At 40.1% G+C, this 19,644-nt stretch overlaps 3 protein-coding genes across 7 annotated transcripts; 1 reads left to right on the top strand and 2 right to left on the bottom strand.

Moving 5' to 3' along the window:
• Window positions 1-2,870: 2,870 nt before the first annotated feature.
• Window positions 2,871-5,014, bottom strand: bloc1s3 (biogenesis of lysosomal organelles complex-1, subunit 3). 4 transcript variants are annotated; one of them, XM_036001384.1, is made up of 5 exons: window positions 4,895-5,014; window positions 4,450-4,580; window positions 4,143-4,329; window positions 3,792-3,892; window positions 2,871-3,589 (listed from the first exon to the last, which is right to left on the bottom strand). In XM_036001384.1, exons 2-5 carry the CDS (start codon window positions 4,576-4,578, stop codon window positions 3,404-3,406), a joined length of 603 nt encoding a protein of 200 aa, XP_035857277.1. In that variant the 5' UTR covers window positions 4,579-4,580; window positions 4,895-5,014; the 3' UTR covers window positions 2,871-3,403. The 4 variants fall into 4 exon arrangements, with proteins under 4 accessions (XP_035857277.1, XP_031153137.1, XP_035857278.1 ...); XM_031297277.2 differs by having other exon boundaries at window positions 4,465-4,580; window positions 4,895-5,012; XM_036001385.1 differs by having other exon boundaries at window positions 4,793-4,952.
• A 30-nt stretch (window positions 5,015-5,044) lies between these two features.
• On the top strand, window positions 5,045-8,510 carry trappc6bl (trafficking protein particle complex 6b-like). 2 transcript variants are annotated; one of them, XM_031297280.2, is made up of 7 exons: window positions 5,045-5,301; window positions 5,647-5,752; window positions 5,983-6,050; window positions 6,184-6,301; window positions 6,576-6,659; window positions 6,997-7,090; window positions 7,352-8,510. In XM_031297280.2, the coding sequence occupies exons 2-7, from the start codon at window positions 5,657-5,659 to the stop codon at window positions 7,381-7,383; spliced, it is 492 nt and encodes a 163-aa protein (XP_031153140.1). In that variant the 5' UTR covers window positions 5,045-5,301; window positions 5,647-5,656; the 3' UTR covers window positions 7,384-8,510. The 2 variants fall into 2 exon arrangements, with proteins under 2 accessions (XP_031153140.1, XP_031153139.1); XM_031297279.2 differs by having other exon boundaries at window positions 5,046-5,313; window positions 5,655-5,752.
• Window positions 8,511-13,898: 5,388 nt separating this feature from the next.
• Window positions 13,899-19,231, bottom strand: zgc:114130 (uncharacterized protein LOC570332 homolog). The gene is made up of 2 exons (XM_031297281.2): window positions 18,881-19,231; window positions 13,899-17,452 (listed from the first exon to the last, which is right to left on the bottom strand). Exons 1-2 carry the CDS (start codon window positions 18,932-18,934, stop codon window positions 16,196-16,198), a joined length of 1,311 nt encoding a protein of 436 aa, XP_031153141.1. The 5' UTR covers window positions 18,935-19,231; the 3' UTR covers window positions 13,899-16,195.
• Window positions 19,232-19,644: the final 413 nt, after the last annotated feature.

Below are 19,644 nucleotides of genomic sequence, written 5' to 3'. Positions count from 1 at the left end.
ACATGACAGTGGCTGATAGTTTCACGTACAAATGTCTCTACTGGGAGTTTCTTTATCTCCATAAAGGGCTTTCAAATTGCCTCCTCACACACAGATACACACACACACACACACACACACACACACACACACACACACACACACACACACACACCTCAGATACCAAATGGCACATCTTATCCATCACACTAAAAGAGACGGCAACAATTAGAATGCACACACACACATACACACAAATAAGAGGGCACTAGTGACGTCACCACGTAGTCGCGGCCTCTTCAATCCCTTAGTAACACACTGAACACACACATACAAACACGCACACAGAGGCAACTACAAGCCAACAATATTGACTTGACACAGAAATAGTGTCTGGGCAGCCGGGCGGCTTCTTGGCCTTGTGTGACAGTCTGTGCCATTAGCCGCACAGCAAAACAAAACAGCATCCCTTTATTCTCCCATTTGTTATAGACCTGTGGGTCTGTGGAGCCCCGAGAGAAGATAAAGAAGACTTTAACTCAGAGAGCGGTGCTGCACAAAGTCCTGCCTGACATCATCCCTGTGAATATTTGGATCTATTTGTTTTGGGACTGAACAGGATAACAGTAAGGCTGAAGTAGTTTTTACTGCACTAAGTGAGTTTGACAAGGGAGAAATGGAGCCAACGGAGCAAAGGGATGACAGAGGAAAGAAAAACAGCAAAGAGGTAAATTTCAGAGAACACAATACTCAGCTCATCAGAGGAAAGATTAATCTCTTTTTTTTTACTTCCTGGTGGTTGGAACACTTTTCATCACAATATTGTCACTATATCATTATATTGCATAGAAATATATATTAGAGAATTTCTCTCACTATCATGTGTCTATAAATTAATACATTTAACTTATACTGTGTATAACATTAGACCAGTGGTGAAAAGTAACTAAGTACATTTACTGACGTACTGTACTTAAGTACAAATTTGAACTTTACTTGAGTAATTCCATTTTCTGCTACTACTATACTTCTACTTAAGTCAGAGAGAAATATTGTACTTTTTACTCCACTACATTTATTTGATAACATACTTTGCAGATACAGATTATTAATTCTGAAAATAATAATAATTAACCACACCTTTACTAGCTGTAACATTAAAGTGATGTACTCATAAACGCATCAATAATGATAATCCACAGGCGCCTAGATAGCTTAGTTGGTAGAGCAGGTGCCCATATATAGAGGTTTACTCCTCGACGCAGCAGTCCCAGGTTCAACTCCGACCTGTGGCACTTTGCTGCATGTCATTCCCCCTCTCTCTCCCCTTTCATGTCTTCATCTGTCCTGTCAATAAAAATGATCTTAAAAAAAATAATTGCAATCCAATGATATACATTATTCTAAAATGGGCCATTCAGCATGAGTACTTTAACTTTTGGTACTTAAAGTATATTTTGATGCTAATAATTTTGTACTGTCACTTAAGTATAATTTTGAATTCATGGCTTTTACTTAAATCAGAGTGATTCTACACCATGGTATTTCTACTTTCACTTAAATAAAAGATCTCTGTACGTCTTCCACCACTGTATTAGACATAATACATGTATTACACATAATTATGGACATAAAGGTGTGCAGATATGGACTTAACTGCAAATGTAGGCTAATATAACATGTTCAGCAGAGAAGACACCAGTTGTGATTTGTGAGTGTAAATTGTCATGTCTTTATCGATGGCGCCATCAGGTGGCTCAAGCATGTCAAGACACTTAAAACGAATCTAACCATTTCTGCCTTGAGTGCATGTTAATTGTACACACTGGCCACACACTGCACATCTCTCTCTGTCTCTCTTTCAGGTGGCCGATCCCGTCAGCATGCTTCCTGATGGTGGAACGGACACATGGAAGGTGGACCCTGAGGACATGCTTGGCATCGCGGGTATTGTGGGCACAGTTCTCAACCTGCTGGTAGTGGTGTTAGTGTATATCTACACAGCTATCTGACATGCCTACACACAGATTGTATAGCTTCATGGTGAAGCTGTTGACTGTTGGATGGAAAGGACAGGTGTATAAATGGGACATCACCTACTTGATGGATGCAAGGACAACTAGAAGGAAGGAACAGGATGCTGTGAACACAGGAGTGTTTGTCTTAAACAGGCCGAATCAGTAGCATTCTCTTATATTGTTAGTGTTGAGGATCATTTGTTTTTTTCATTATATTATTAAGTCTGATACAACCAACCTTTGTAGTTGGGTTTGTAACTGTGATTAAGGTTACCTCAAAGTTAAAGCAACACCAAAGATTCTTTTATACCTTAAAATAATGTTTCCAAAATCGTTTCAGTGGTTCATCAACTCGTAACAGGGTGAACGGCACTTCTGCATTTGCTTTGCGGCCCTCTGGCTATAACCGCACTATGCAAGTTTGCCAGATCGGGTAGCAGATCTGTAGTTCCAATGAGACATATGACTCGTAATGGACAATTCCGCTTCCAACCTGTAGGGGGACCAAAGAGGAAAAGTGCTTTGGTGTTGCTTTAAAGTCCTTTTCCATGAGGTGAGATGTTTGACCAACACTGGGCGAATTGTATGCATTGTTGATTTCTGTGAGTTAACAAACTTTCTTTTCTTTTATTTTTAATTGTGTCTGCAATATGTATGCAATGTATGTTTGTTTTCTGATTGGTGCTATTGTTTTCTGAAAATTAAAGTATAACCAATACATTTTAAGTTATATCCACATTTACTTTCATTCAAAGCCACATCAATGAACCAGGGCAGAATTACAGCTCTGGAGACCCTTTTTGTTTTCTGATAGCAGTCAATACATTTAAAAACATTTAACAGCATTCAGGTTTACCAACAAAAGCAATTTGTTTATTATTTAGTTGCATTTATTTTACAATTTTAACAAACTGAAAAAAAGAACCAAACATTTGAATCATAGCATGAGAAACTTGTCTGCATCCTTGACCTATCACAGGGAGCCAGAAAAAAACAGCAAAGACAGAAAAGGATATGCCTTATAAGAATCATCGTACAATGGTTCAAGGGATTATGTTGTGGTATATTTATATTTGCAAATAACTGCAGGAAAGAAAATTGATATTGCAAATATGTTCCTATGTTCTATGTCAAAGTGCAACCCTGGAGGACAGCTGCAAAACGCAGGATGACAGAACATCATCTCTTGACAGAAATATCACAGAGCTCCAGACAAGGACCAAGAATCCTGCCAGACAAATACATATAAAGTGTGTGATCGCTAGATATACGCATTTCTTCATATGCTATTGTTGCTATTGTTTGTAAACACTGAAGTAAAGCTAAGATATTATGATATGATATTAAATGAAAATATACCCATGACAATATGTATATTTTAAATAAATATATATTAATTTGTTTCTTTAAGGTATAGGAGGAGTATAATTATTTGGATTATTGATGTTAATATCAGGCAGTATTTGACAGCTGGTGATGATGTCAATCTTCTCAGACACAGCCTTCAGGTCATCCAGGATTAACCTTATGCTGTGGGAGGCATTGATGATGGCGCTCTGCGAAGTATTCAGCTGAGCTGTTGCACTGTTCACCTTTCACACAAGCAATCAGAAAAAAACTCAAATGAAGGCATTACAAACACAACCAATTAGCTGTTACATGATGCAGCTTATCATAGAATATAGCACTGGACTCTGTAGTAATGATGCAGTATAAAGGGCATTTTGGGAGACCTTTGTATACCTAATTCATATGTTTGACAATAAGCGTTCTGGGTCAAACACATCTCCGTACCTCTCTACTGGCACTGCCATAAACCTGCCGTAGTGTCTGTCCCACGTCAGAATATAGCCAGCTGTTAGATTCCCGCAGCTTCTGTTGTAAAAGGGTGTCACCTGGAAACAGAATTAAATACTAAAATAACTCAGAACTAAACCTCCATTTCATTGTTCACTTATTTGATCGAAGCCATACATGACAAAATATGTTGAAATATGACAAGAAATGCTGAATGCTGAAATGCGTGAAGAATAGGAGAAGCCGGTAAACGGACCTCTAAGTTGAGACTAATTTTGTCACACCTTAAGTATTATGATTGGGATATTTATTATTCTAATTGTCACTATGCAATATTGCATTCCTCACCTTGTGGCCTGTGTGTGGGACTTGGCCTGTCTTCCACTATCGACTGTATATCAGGATGGTCTCTAACTACGATAAGAGGAGGCAGGTCTCTCCTGAGTATCTGAGCGCTCTCCTGGCTCAGTGAGGAGGCTCGGCCCGCCTGCTCCTCCTCACCCTCACTGTCTGTTTCAGACGCCTCCCCAGGAACCTATCCAAGATAGATAACACAGACAAAGCAGATTGTAGATTAATGTCAGGAGGGGTGGAGATATTAGTTGATGCTTTAGAAAACACACTTTTTATCTCTATATCACGCTCAAGCACACACATCATGCAAGACAACCTTAGCTCCGACTGTAGCAGTTTGGGGTGCGGGCATGGAGGTGATGTAAACTTCATCATCAGAGTCTGTCTCAGAGGCCTCGCCCTGCACCACTATCTGGTACCCGCTGGACATGGCTACACACACACACACACACACACACACACACACACACACACACACACACACACACACACACACACACACACACACACACACACACACACACACACACACACACACACACACACACACACACAAAACTTCGTTAGCTACATTGAAACAAAGTAACGTTTTAGATCGTTGCTGTAGCTAAATAGTGTTCCAGTACTCCTGGCATCAGCTTCACCTTGCTAAGTACAAGTAAATACTCAACGAGAATCTATAATATAAAATTAGCTACAAGCTAAACGCTCAAATATACAGTCCAAAAATCCCAAAACTGTCAAACCTTCACTGTGATGACAAAAACACAAATCACATGAGCAGTGAGGAAGTGGATTGTTTTCTGAGCTATGATGTCACGTGACATCTGACGTCTCATACCGCGATTGGAAGACACGCGTCTGTTTGTTATTAAATTGGCGTATGCCGATTTCAACGTAAATTTCAGACAGGCTTAGCTAAATCTCCACGTGTATTGATGCCTTCCATATGAGAACAATATGTTCAATTAATAGATGTATGATTTGTTGTTCTTGTTATGGTGGACCATAATCCGCCACCACCGGGTGCTTTTTCACGTTATGGGTTAACAACTCCCGCTAACTCCGCCTATGTGAATCTAGAGGTGTACCCTGGCAGAAATATCGAGTTCAACCCATAAAGCAGGGTTGTGTTTACTTCGTGTAGCCTACAGTCAGTTGACAGGTACAGTACATTAACTGTTTACTATGTTTAATTAATTTAGATAACTGCAAGATATGTAATATATATATATATATATATGCATGGGTTAGGCTTCTTGTCCTCATCCTCTCTCATATGCCGACAAAAGGAAAAACTAGGCTTGGCCAGTGGACCGCAAATAACACTAACGTTAGATGTCTGGCGCTAGCTATGAAGCTAACGCTAGCGCCGTTAAGGGTTTTCACATTTAGCTAGCGTTACTGTTGATTTTGTCTTTTGAAGCACAACTACCGTAGGTTAAGTCAAACAGTTTTACGTAAGCGTTATATTGGGCTGTATAATCACTTCTGTGTGTTTGTCAGGGATGGCAGACGAGTCTCTGTTTGACTTTCTCCATATGGAGATCGTGTCACATATCTACAAGGAGCAGCAATCCAGTAAAGGAGAGATGGACAACAAGGTGTGTTCCATAAAGGCATGGTTCAATCATCACCTGACACATAATATATAGCGTTAGAAAAACATTAGCCTTGAGTTACACTGTGGTTTGTAATCACCTTGAAAAACACCAACTTATGCTATTACATTATAAAAGTGTAGCTTTAACATGGCCATATTACATGACATAACGTTACCACACTAACACACAAGTGAATGAGCCAGTAAACCGCTTGAATTTCTTCTCTTCAGGACAGAGCTGTCTGCGTTTCTGTCCTTGAAAGCATGGGTTTCAGGGTGGGACAAGGACTCATTGAAAGGTAGATGGACACACACACACACACACACACACACACACACACATACACACACAGACAGACAGACTGACTGAATGCTATATGACTTGCATCCTCACTTATGTTACGTGCCTGTGTTGATGTTTGCTCTGTCTAGGTTGACCAGGGACTCTCCCAGCTTCAAAGATGAGTTGGATGTAATGAAGTTTGTCTGTAAAGACTTCTGGACGAAGGTGTTCAGGAGGCAGGTTGACAACCTCAGAACAAACCATCAGGTAAAATAAAAGTTGAGAGTAGTCTTTCCACCAACAGAAATGTCAGTCTCTTTTGTGAAAATGTGACTTAGTTTGTAATAGATATCAAAGATCATTATGGCAAAGAAGAGCTTAGAGTGGCCTAATCTTCAATAAAACTCAATTAAGCTCATAGCTTACTTAAATCCCCTCTGAATGATAGGACATTAATATATACAGAAGCATATTCAGTGTTGGTTACAATCTGTTATTGTTTGTTACAAGGGTTGTTACATGCATTTATTTTCTGCCATAGGGTACCTATGTCCTGCAGGACAACAAGTTTTCTCTACTGACTCAGCTCTCCAGTGGAAAACAGTACCTGGATCAGGCACCTAAGGTTATTATTCTCTCTCTCTCTCTCTCTCTCTCTCTCTCTCTCTCTCTCTCTCTCTCTCTCTCTCTCTCTCTTATTCCTTCTAGAGATACATTAGTCTGTTTGTTCATCATACTTCAATTTTCCATCTAGTGGACTGAAAAGCAATTGATTGTATTATTCTAGTACCAAAAAGTTAAATTCTCATGTGTAATTTATAAAGTAAAAGATCGATATTTGGCGTCCCAGCTGTAGCGATACAGTATTGCCACGAAAAATATTTCAAATTGAATGCTTTATCGCTCAGACTCCATCTCATTTTAGCTAATGCTAATGTGTATTTGTGTGTGTTTTCTCTCAGTACCTCGCTTTTTCGTGTGGCGTGGTGAGAGGAGCTCTGTCTAACCTTGGTCTTGACAGCGTGGTGACAGCCGAGGTCTCTGTTATGCCATCCTGTAAGTACTATCAGAATACCAATCCATGATTCTCTTTGTTGTGGGAAAGAGCGAGGTGACAAAACAGGCTCATTGGATAGAAGCCAAACTGTTGTTACTCATGCAAGGTGTCAGAATGGTGGTGTTGTCAGGTAGGTCAGGACATGTACGTGAAATTTTTGCGATATCCTTAACTAATGTACCTAATTTGTTTTAAAATTTTGAGTACCTCTCTTAAGGTTCATACACATTTTTCACCTCCCCTTCATTTTGTCATGCCAGGTAAGTTCCAAGTGGTGATCCAGAAGTTGTGACCAACCTGATCCTCTCTGCTACCCTGGAGCTGATCAGCAGGGCCCTGTGGGGCTCCGTTAATCCTAAAGAGAGGATAGTAGTTCCAGTCCAACCACAGAGGGAATCAAACATCACCCTGATTTCCACAACTGGGTCAAACAGGATTAGCCAGGTTCTGCTGACAACCAGGTACCCGTGACAGGAGGGCTTAGCCAGGGCTAACCCTTTACTTGTCGAACTTTGACACAGAACAAGACTTGTTTAGTTTCTTTTGCATTTTGATGATTTTCATCGTCATTAGTTTATTTCTCATTTGATTGAAACAATGTATGATGTTCTCAACTTTAGTTTTCATGAAACAAGTGGAGCCTCGCACTGACTGACCCCACTTGGCCAAGCTTTGAAAATAAATATTGACTGTCAGTGATGTGAATACGATAATGTGAATGTATAGTCAATCACAAGGTAATTTAATATTCTTTGTAATGTGTTGCAATGCCGAGTGCCCAAATTGAGAGGACTGACTAAGAAATAATTGAAAATGAAAAATAATTTAGGATAAGACATCAATTGCCATACCATCTCTTTTAGCAGCCATCAAGATAATAGCTGGCGAACATTGGAAAATAATTACACCTGGCACATCGGATTCATTGTTCAACACTTGTTTTTCTGCAGACACAGAATACCTAACTAGTTCCTGGTGCTTTGCTCTGCCTTGTAGCAGATTGCCTTTAGGAGCTGGGTGTTCCATGTACGCTGGTGATCTTTGGAATTTCAGTTCATTAAAAGGCAAAAATGCAAATATAGAATAAGTCATTGCTACAAGAATGTTAGTCTAATTATATTTTATTATCAGTGTGATGACAGTTTCTGAGCATCACTCTGTTTTTATGTAGTAATATCACATTTCAGAGTTGACCACTCAAACTGGGTTAAGAGTTAATTTTTTTGTACATTTTTGTCCTTTTGTACAGCATTAATGTGTACTATGTAGTATTGAGATTTTCCTAGCATAGAGTAAGCTGCAAAGGTGTTTGGAACGTGTTGTATGGTTTTGAAATCATTTCACATGGATTTCTGGGTTACATTTGTTAATGACACTGCTTTTAATAAAAGTCTCTTCAAATATGAGTCCTAAAATAGTCTAAAACTGCGAGGCTGTAAGTTTGTTCTGGTTGTTCTAATTATTTCATTTTCTCAACTTAACATTTTCTCTAAATTGAATAATAATGTTGTGACACAAACACCACAAAAACCAGGCCTTGGTAAGCAATAAAAGACAACACAATGAATACTGGTACAGGGAAAAAGAAATTCACCTCACCGGTAGATGCTGTGGCCTCTTTGTGCCACTAGAGGGACACACAAAGCGGTCATTATTTTCATGTTTGTTACTTTGACATTTTGCAAAGTTCTTCCCACTGTCTCCTTGTCTGTTCTGCCTTGTTCTCTCAAATCTGTAGTTTATCTTTTTGATGTACTCTGTGTTTGTCTGGAAGATGGGACAACTTGTAGTTAAACACACTTGGCTGCAGAGTGCCTTGTATATTTATTTGCACAATGTTTTGTGCAACATAATCATTTCTAACAAAGAAGTAATTCTAAAGTGTGTCAGAGTTATTGCAATTCCTTCCATTAATTAGTCAAATGTCTGTTATTGATATAATTCATTGGTGATAACACAAGGTGTGTAAATACCCTTTGCATATTCTATTTTGCATGGTATTTTTTATTCATTAAAAATATTTAAAAATCTATTTTCACATTGAAAAATAACGTGGCATGAATTCAAGACTTGTTCTCCCTTCTAAATGACACTGTAAAGAACAAGATACACATTGAAGAGAACTCTTTAGTTATATTGTTCTTATGTAAATAGATGTTACCTTTTCGCTTTATTACTCCTCTGCATAACACATTCCCTGTGTGCATTAGTAGCAGCAGTAGTTCCATTTCCCATCATCCCTGCTTAAGTTATTAATATTTCTTTGATGTTGTTGATCCATATCATGAGCTTGGTATTAAGAGGTTCTACTGTATGTGAGCGCACTGCACTTCTGAGATATTTAGAATCAAAGTTTTGTCCCGAAAGGCTCAACTGTAACTATCGGTGTAATAGTTTTACACAACAAAGGTCTCTGCGTGTAACTTTATCCATTTTATCCACTCCCCATGTGTCTCTGGCTCAGGCTCAGGCCTGAAAAACTGCTGTGTGGGTGCTACTTTCCAAATTTGCTTTTACTGCTGACAACAGTAATTACTGCCTATATTATACACACCATAGAGTTTGTATTTCACCATACAAGGAAAAAACCCTGGCCTTGGTATTTCATTGAATATTTGACATAATGGCTATTATCGTGAATGACAACATCAGAGCGGAATTATGTGTGTATGTAATGATGTGGACGACTTCTCATGCACATACTTTAACAATAAAGTTTAGGCAATTACCGTAAGCACTAAATCTAGACGTCCTTAAACACTGCAGATAATATACACGGGCAGATATATATTTTTGTGTCATTCTAAACTTAACTATTTTTGTAAAAAAAAAACACCATGAAGCAAAGGGTTGCCATAGTGGGAGAAGAGGAAAAATAATGACTTGGACTGGATCTTAAAGAGGCACTCCACCAATTTCCAATCGGCCTGTGAAAACAGTTGTAAAATGGCTTTGGTGGCTCTCGTGGGAGCATTTTATAGTCTAAGAAAAGGACTATGGTGATGTCATCAGGGTTATTTTGGATTAGGCTTGCAGACCACAGCTTTTTTTTTTTTACAAAAAGCCTGCTGTAGGGAAACACTGGAGAGTTGACTCAATTGATGTCAGCATGAATGAGACGCAGTCAGCAGATTGGCAGTTAAAGCAGAGCATTCACTAGGCAGATTGCAATTTAGATTCTTCACTTGCCTTTTTCTGTCTGTGTTTTTTCTAGGAAGCACACATTGCGGAGGAAAAGAAGGAACAAAGGGAAGAAGGCAGTATATATAGCCTCTGATTGGGGTAAATGATTCCACCTGAAGCGTGGTCAGCTATGTTTGGGGACTTTTAACACAGCAATACAAACTGATGGCATGGACTTAGGGAGGAAGGGTCTAATATAAGAGTTGCTGTTGATTGCATAATCGGAAGTGTAGAATCCTGTTTTGTGGAGCTTGACCCACGTAGGGATTAAAGTCAGGAGGCTTCAGCTTCTGCTGCATTAGTTTTGATCTTTCTTTTTAAAATTCCATCTCATACAAGTCCCCCAACTTCATGGAAGTGCAAAACTACATTCCCTTTATTATTCTTAACTTTGGGTTAGCACTCAAACTGGGTTAGCCTAAGTCCTTACTTCAATATGGAGGCCCTCAAGACAAGAGTTCTTGAATGAGCTGAGTAGACTGCCACTCTACCCCTGCTGATCTGCATAGTGCATTGTAGGTGACAGCAAGATGTGTGGATTTTGGAACTTATATTCAACTAGGACTGTTGTGAAAGAAGAAAACAGGAAAACTGAGGCATCTGCATAAATGTGCAGCACCGGACTATAGCCCACTCTTTTGCCCATTTGTTGCCATCCATTAAACACTTGCCCAAATCCTCTCTGGAGAGAAGATAAAGAAACAGAAAGGGGGGATTAAAGAGAAAGTTTGGGAGGGGGCAGAATTGTAGAAAGTAGGCGGAGGAGGAGAGGGTGGGCAAGAGGAAAATGAGATGGAGAGAATAAATAGCCTCTACAGGAGGCTGGAGGGAATTGAAAGGTAGAAAAAATAAGTTTATTAGAGGTGGGAGGCAGAGTGGAAGCAGTGTACAAGAAGAGAAAGATGAAGTGAGTGAGAAGTTTCTGTACCTAAATGTCTTACAAACAGTATAAAGTGAGGGAATCTGGAGAATGGCTCTGTGAAATTGAGGGATGATGGCATAGATGGTGAGAGTTACGCAACAGCTGTTTTGTGCTGCTTTACACAGCATCCCTCCCCTTCCTCCTGCTCTACCCTGCATCACAATCTCACCAATACACTCACACAAAGGAACGGTGAATGAAGGAAGGGAGGAGAGTAAAGGAGGAGGAGGAGGGGGAGGTTCAGGGCTAAAAGAAAGAAAGGAGGTGTTGGGGGTGTGCAGGTAAAACCAGCATTCATTCTCTCAAATTGATGAGTTGCTAAAATTCAGTAACACTGACATAGCCTGAATGAACGTTTTTTTGTAGTGTGAGAAGTTGACAGAAACTATTGATATGGGTTAGATTTCCTGAATGCTCACTTAAGTCTGGAGGCAGAAATAAAATTAAGTCACCAAATGCAGTTATGTTGATGCTACCTGGATGCTAACAGAAGGATTCTATCAATAAAGTATGCTGTAGTCATACTTATTTCATATTTATACATTTATTCTTAGTAGTGAAGTAGTTAGCAGTTGGCTAGGTTAACAGTAGCATAGTATGCCTAATCATGTAACTGAGTTAGCTAGCATTAACATTAACCTAGTAGTTAGCTGATTAGTAAACCATAGAGCTAAATCAATTGCTAGCTAGCTTCTGATATGCTAGCTAGCCCTACTTAGTTAAATAACCGGTCATGTTAGCTTAGAACGATTCTTTACGAAAGCTTTGAACAGTTTTTCATATCTTTCTTTTTATTTTTATCTGCACACCTGATTTATTCCAAATTTAATTGTTATATGCAATATTTGAAGAAGAATGAACTAAAGCATAGGTTCGCACTGCCTCAGGTGGGTCTCATTGTCCTCCAGCATCCTAACAAAACTGACCAAGACGACCAAGTGTGCTTTTTAAAAAAACCTGTATGATCTCACAGGATGCCGCCCACTTTCATCCTCTCAAATTGTCCCATCACTTCTTTATCTCACAACTTCTTTTTCACAGCTTTTTTTTCTGCTACCACTATCAACTTTTTTTCCCCTCCCTTCCTACTCTTTCAACTTCCTCCACTCATGCATGGTAAGAGTGAGCTTCTCTGTCTCACACACACAAACACAAACCTTGTCCCTCGGGGCCATATGTTGACCCGTGGTGGACCTGAATACAGCCATCTGCCTGCCTTTCCTATGTCCCACAGGGCAAGAGTGTGGGAGAATGTCTATCAGACACAATACAGCAAGCAAGCACACACACACACACACACACACACACACACACACACACACATAGAAACCATACAAGCACACACATGCCTTTAACCCCTTCACAGCCACTAATCACTCCCAGACAGCAGGCTCATCTCATGTTAACAGTGACAAGATAATAGCTGTTGTGTGCATGAAAGAGAGATTCCTGGAGGGTCAACCATGCAACTATAGCCCCGTTATGTTTTTTTGGGGGGACATTGTGAAAGGTAGAGAAAAAAAATACTATGGTGATGAAATGAAAATGAGTTTGACACTGCTTAATGTAACTTAGGCCACAATTTGGTTTTATATTCAAGGCTTTTTCCCTGTTTAAATTTTTACATGTATGACATGATTTCCCTGATATCTGAAGACACAGATTTGCTCTAAAGACATTGGATTTAAAAAGGACCAAATTGTGTGGTCTACCTGCTAATGAAGATCCTGCTTCTGCAAACTTGTGTTGCTCACCATAGCAACAGAAGATTAAATAATGACTCTGATGCTACTCAGAGTGTAGAAAGTAGAGAGGTGAGGGGACATCACTGAAGAAAAGGAGAGGAACAAAGTGAGGGAGGAAGGATGGAATCAGTGGAGGCAGTGAGGGAGAAGGGACATGGGTGGGAGCCCCGGGTTGGTCAAATTAAACACCAAACAAAAGACTTCTTATCTCCACATGAAATCTCAATTGCATGACTACACACACACACACACATACACATCTTGCCATCCTGCAGCAGACCGTTTAAGGCAGAAAAGACTTGCTTGTTTAAATCAGTTTTTGCAAACTTAATATGTGAAGCCATTTTTGCTATGGTGTCTTTTTTAGAATGTGAGACCAAGCTGTATCTTGTAACCATCAATACCTCACTTTAGTCTGCTAAGGCAATTTCAGGAGGCACAGTTTTCATTCTTTTAAAAATGTATACATTTTACTCCTTTTATTTAGTGGAATCAGAAAAAAATGCTCAAATTGAATCAATCAGCAACACTGGTTTGAAAGCATTCTTTAAGCTGAGGCTGCACCACAGATTAGATGTGTGAGTCATTGCCTGCTCCCTTTGCACAATTTCACCTGGAGGACCTGTTGTGTTTCACTCTTGTAGTGGAACTTTTGGATGAAAATAGAGGTTTCTAGTCTCTGATTACCCTTGCCAGCCATTTGAATAAACTGAATAATAAACTGTAATCCAAAGTCACACTAAAGGCATAAAGCTTCATTCTTTAATGACCTGTCCGATTGTGTGGTGATTAAATAAAAACATTTTTTAAATTTCAGGTAAACTAAATGATCAAATGTTCATTTATAGATTGATATGTCTAACAAAACTAGAATACAACAATACATTTATTATTGTCCTTGCTGTCCAGGAAAACAAAAGTCTTATCACTCAGTCTAATATGAGATATCAACTTCAGAGTGAAGCTAATTACTTTTGACGTTGTGTGTGTATATACAGTTAACCTCAACAGTGCCACTGCGGAGAATGATCGTGATCTACAATGAAAACCATAAATGACAGCTCGCTGGTTTCCTGTTTGCTTCCTTCCTTCCTGCACCTTGCATCACAAAGGTGTAAACAATGTTGCAATTACTACAGCCAGCATAATGCATACAACCAGGCAGAAAGTTGAAGTCTCTTAACTCCTGCACTGTAGCATCAGCTAAGCAAGGTTTCTGAGCCGATGTGCCAAGCAAGCCTGTATAGATTTTACCTGTAGAGGATCATGTGTAACCCTGAGAAGGTAATTAAGCAAAACAAACAAACAGTTAAAAAAAAAATCAAAAACAAAAACTTTATTTCCAGTACAAAAAAGAAGAAACCAAATATATTAAACTTGATACAAGCATTACCAAGTCAAAGTCCTCTATAAATACGTTAAAATAAATTAAAGAAATTAATTTACTAAAGATTATCACCTTTAACACTAAACAGGCCTCAAACATGTTGATGAAAAGGTAATTTTAAATAGACTAGTAACAGCACAGTGTCTGTTCTTCTAACCAACTACGTCATAAACACACAAAACAGCCAAGTAACATTTCTTTAACACACATACACCTTAACCCTACAACATGCTGGATCTCGCTCAGTAAGGCAACAGATCTGGGTGCACAGTCCACATGCATGAGACCAGGAACGCTACACATTCATAACAGTACAAAGTCATAACAGGAAGAATTAATACTGACGGAGAGATGAAATATGGTTGGGTGAGTCACAAAAACAAGAATATTTATCAAAAATATAACACCAGTGCTGCCTGTGGACAAGGAAGGGAAAAAAACACTCCTGGGAATGTGTGTTCAAGATAATCTAAAATACAATTAGCACCACAAGTTTTTTTTAAGATAAATGCCAGAGGTAAAACAGGACTTGAATCAAACATTCATGACTCGATTTAACTTTACTTTTACACCAAGTGTTTTGCAACTCAAGCCAAGTTCAGATCATATCAGTTTACACAAAATAAGATGCAGAATACTGTGATGGCATCTTATTTAAGGTCCATCTTGGACTCTCAATATTGATGGATTTTCTGCAATGCCGTTTGTGCTGACACAGTTCACATATCAAAGCCTAGACAATTCCCATGTCCTGCTTTTCCAGTTGGCAAGTCATACAGTTAACGATATGTCACGAACATGTGATTTGCGAAAGTATGATTAAAAGTAAAAGTATGATAAGCCCACTGGCTTTTCTGTTAAGTCCTCCTTCCTCCTCCTGTAAGGCAGGTTCAATTTGGTCATTAGGCATTTTACTGGTGGCAGTTTGTCAATAATGCACGAGGGACAGAAGAACACTTGTGGTCATCTTAACAACAAAGAGACCTGAACTCACCAACACTAGCTTACTTGACTAAATAAAGACTCGCACCCCTCCACACATCTCTCCTAACAAACCCACAAATACTGTTTCAACACATGACCTGGTAAATAACGCAACAGGCACTTCAGTTGTTTAAAAACATAACATTCAGGTTCGAGCCCAGTGATCTAAACATAACCTCAGACTGTAGAGTTATGAGGAAAAAACAGTTTCACCAGCTTATAAACACAATACTGTGTACAGTTAATGGAAAAAAAAAATCAACAATTCCTAAACATTGTCTGTTTGTACCAGCATAATCAAAAACGTTTGCGCTACAAAGATGTCTTTGGCTTTCTCACATTCGTAAGATGTTGGTAAAATGTATAAATATAAAGGTTGTGGTTGGACTCAACAACAGGCGACACTGAGGCCAATCACACTGTGATTACAATATCTGTCGCAATTTTCCATCTCAACATATTATTTTGGTTAAGCATCAATCACTTTTAGCACTATTTACCTTCTGTCTTAATATGTACTGTTTTGGTGGCAACACACATTTCAGTTACAGCATCACTGTGGCTTCCCTTACGCATATGACAGTGACATTTTAACCCCATAAATCGAGTAGGCAAATCTCTCTGTGCGTTCTAAGTCAGTCACCAAGTTTTTCTTTCCTTTGATGCCACACAGGTGCAAAGAACGTCTGAGCTGTCAGTCCAGTGGCTGGGTGTGAGGGTATGTGTGCATTTATAGGGTTCTAGTGTGCGAGCACTGTGTGTGCTTGATCGTGGATATGTGTGTACTGCATATATTGTGTCTCAAGAGTATCCCGGGTCTGCATGTTTGTGTCTGAATGTATGCAAATATGTATGTACGTATGTGTCCACAGCACACTGCAGTCTAAATGCAGAACCCAGTAGCATCCTCTGGAACAGAGAGCTGACTGAATACCGCCAGGCGTTTGCCATTGACTTCATTAATGCCACCGCAGGATTCAGAGCCACTGAGCGAGCTAGCAGAGCTGCTTCCATCCTGGTCCTGGTCTGACAGAGAGGTGTAGGACAGGGATCGGGCACCCAGTGGCCCAGAAAAAACCACAGTAGCACTGGGACTCTGCCTCAGGGAAGGGGAGGCTCTCGGAGACAGCCCACATGGATAACAGCCGGAGTCTGGGGAAGGCAGGAATGGAGACCGGGGATCTACTGCAGTGGCCTGGCCCATGGAAGGTTGGAACTGGTGGGCAGGGGACGCCTCAAAGGCAGAGTCCATCTCCAGGAAGGCATGAGAAAGGAGGTCAGTAATGTCAGCGCAGGAAGGAGGAGATGCCGATGGAGCACGTGTGAAAGAAGCAGTGGCAGGAGGAGGGTGAGCATTAAGGGCAGGCTGAAGGGCTTGCTGGGGAGCAGAGGGAAACCCAGCAAAGCTGAAGCTCTGTCGGACAAGAGGAGGTCTGTGCAAACGGAAGGAGGAGGGTGGCTGCTGGGGAATGCTTGAGGAAGAGGATGATGAGGAGGAGCGAGAGAAGGAGTGTTTCTTTTCTTCCTCATTGTTGTGGACAAAGTGGCAGCGCATGCCGTAGGGGCAGAAGCCGATGGTGTGAAACGTACGACACGGCTCAGTTTTGTATTTTGGATGTCTGTTGAGATCCCGCAGTTCATCTAGCCCGTGAGCAAACTGGCACTTGCAGCCATACTTGCACAAGCCACTCTCATTGAAGGATCGACACAGCTCAGTCTTATAGCGGGATGAGGATGAGGAAGAGGAAACGGATGAGGTGGAAGAGGAGGAGCTGGTGTTCAGTGCAGTGTGGCTGATGTCACTTTGGGATTGCGTAATGTCGGTCCCGGGCCAGCCAAGACTCGTTGCTGTGGTGCTGCTGCTCTCTACCATACTGATGGAGCGCTGGGCAAGGAAGCTTGACTTTCCCCACTGGGTGGAATTAGCGAGCTGGGAGGGCAGAGAGCTTTCTGACTGCTGCCCCCACTGGCTGGAGGTCAGAAATGCACTCTCTGAAGGATCAGTGGGAAGGCGCGAGAGAGACGAGAGGGAAAATGATATGTTGCTCCGTGGCTGACCAATGCACCCTGGTGTTGTCATTGCCAGACTGAGGGATGGTAGTGGTCTGTTTTTCTCCCTCAAGTCGAGATTCATTAACTGCTGTAAAAAAGAACAGACAACAAAATTTTAGCATATATTTAATTAATATTGAGTGATTCGTTGGAAACATTTTTTTTTAAAAAAAAAATCACTGTGCCATGTTTCTTTGTCCATCAATGATTTTACATTTCTATTCATTGACATCTGTTGACATTTCCCTTAGAAACTATGGAACAATTAATGAACATTTGTGCTTTTGATTAACCATTGTTAGGATGTAATTGTTTTCAGTTTCCATGCTGAACACTACGGAAGTACCATGTGGCCAATGCATAATACTGTTTTTTCCTCCCAGATTTACCCAATTATCCAACATGTTGTCTACAGATGCATTAAGCTCATTGATTTTCCAGCTTTCAACTGTACACCCAGTGTAGAAAGCATTCTACCTGGTACACTTGTCACTGGGATTTCTGTGTTAATGTAAAAATGTGTTTTATGTCTGGCAGAATAAATTAATGTATGGAGAACTCTATTCGTGGATTAGGGATACTAAGTACCCACATACAGTTACACATGAAAACATTTGTCAAATATTTACTTTTGCATTATGAACTTCTGTCAACCCCTAACGTTACAGGTTTTTTAGTCATGCAATGCAGACACTACGACGTCAGGTGCAGGTACTTCAGTCAACAATATGTCTGATGCGTTTTAAATCCACACTAACACGACCAAAAAGGTTTAACCTGGCATCCTGCACATACTTGCATCTTCTATTGTGATGAAAATAAGCAAGGACGAGATGATGTATATTTGTAATGCAGCGCATGAAGTAACGTTACAGTAAATCCCTCGTATTTCTAGAAAAATAAATGTTAGTTTGTTTACAACCTGCGAATACTTACTAGCATCCAACGAATTAAACACAACTCCATGCTAGGAACGCAGCTTGACAACTTAAACTGGCAACTTTCTGTTGTTTCGAGCACGAGTTATAAAGTTAAGTTGTTAACGTTAGGTTGTCTACGGTAGTGTTTCTATTTAACTTGTTGGCGTGGTCTACAGTTAGTAAGCTACTGAGTTTACAAGTTGTACGGTAACCTGTCTGTCACCAGTGGTAATAAAACCTAGCTAGATCAACCACGTTAACGTTAGTTAGCTAACGTTAGTTAACTTAGCTAGTAACGTTAGACGGTTTAATGGGCCCATGTTATCAACTTCAACAACGCTCCCACTTCGTGACAAGTTTATGTCCAGGCTTAATTTTAAGATCACATAAAACAGTCAAGAGCACGATAAAGCCACGGGTAGTCAATGCACGATAAATACAGGACAACAACAGTAGGCCATCCACTAAACAACACTTGAAAAGATGAAAAGAGCAAACGGCGTAAAGTTAGCAGTGTAGCTAGCTAGCTAACGTTAACCCCCTCATGACCTAGCCAACTTTTGCTCCGCACAACTTTCTTTGCGCTTTTCGTTTACCTTGCACATCATCTCTTCCAGGTCAGCAAACTGGTTGAGGGGGAAAGATGGCATTTTGCTGCAAAAGTTTCTTCCGATCTTGTCTGCCCCCGCAGTGATAGACGTGGGCAACTCGCTGGCATGAGTTGGTCAGAAGTTTCCAGTTGTGTGTATGCAGTGCAAAACAAGCCCAAGACCCAGACCACGTGTGGATTTAAAACCGAACACTGCTGTTAGCCACTCCCACGCCTCTGTGAGTCTGCCCAAAGTTGTTGTCACCAGAACCAGCAGTCCTTGTCCCTGAACTGCATGTGGGTCCCCAGCTCGATGAAAAGTAGTTTTATCTAACCTATTTTGAATGCCTTAACAAGAGCCATGGTTTCATTGTAGGAACACTAGATTATGGTATCATTCTCTTTAGAGTGTAGCTATACAGTTAGCATCACGATTACAGTGCAACAAAATAGGTAACGTTATATAATTTTATAATACTTGCAGGTCCTTTTTGTTAACATTCTCCAGACTTTTTTTTCATTTAATGTTTGAAATACTGTGTTCTCGGCAGCTGCACAATCAGTGAATAAAATAATGCATGAATGAATTAATTTAGCTAACACAGGTCAACAAATAGCTATGCTCTTTGTCACACATATCTGTACACAGGAATATAATATTCGTTTTTTTTGTTGAGCTTGCTGAAAAATACTGACCATAAAATCTGTTTGTATGAAGTTAATATGTAGCTGCATACAATTTTGTCACCCAAAGATGTTCCTCTGCTTTGC

Source organism: Sander lucioperca, chromosome 5, assembly GCF_008315115.2.
Source record: "Sander lucioperca isolate FBNREF2018 chromosome 5, SLUC_FBN_1.2, whole genome shotgun sequence".
In the NCBI taxonomy this organism is placed as follows: Eukaryota; Metazoa; Chordata; class Actinopteri; order Perciformes; family Percidae; genus Sander; species Sander lucioperca.
This window is presented reverse-complemented; position numbering and strand designations above follow the sequence as displayed.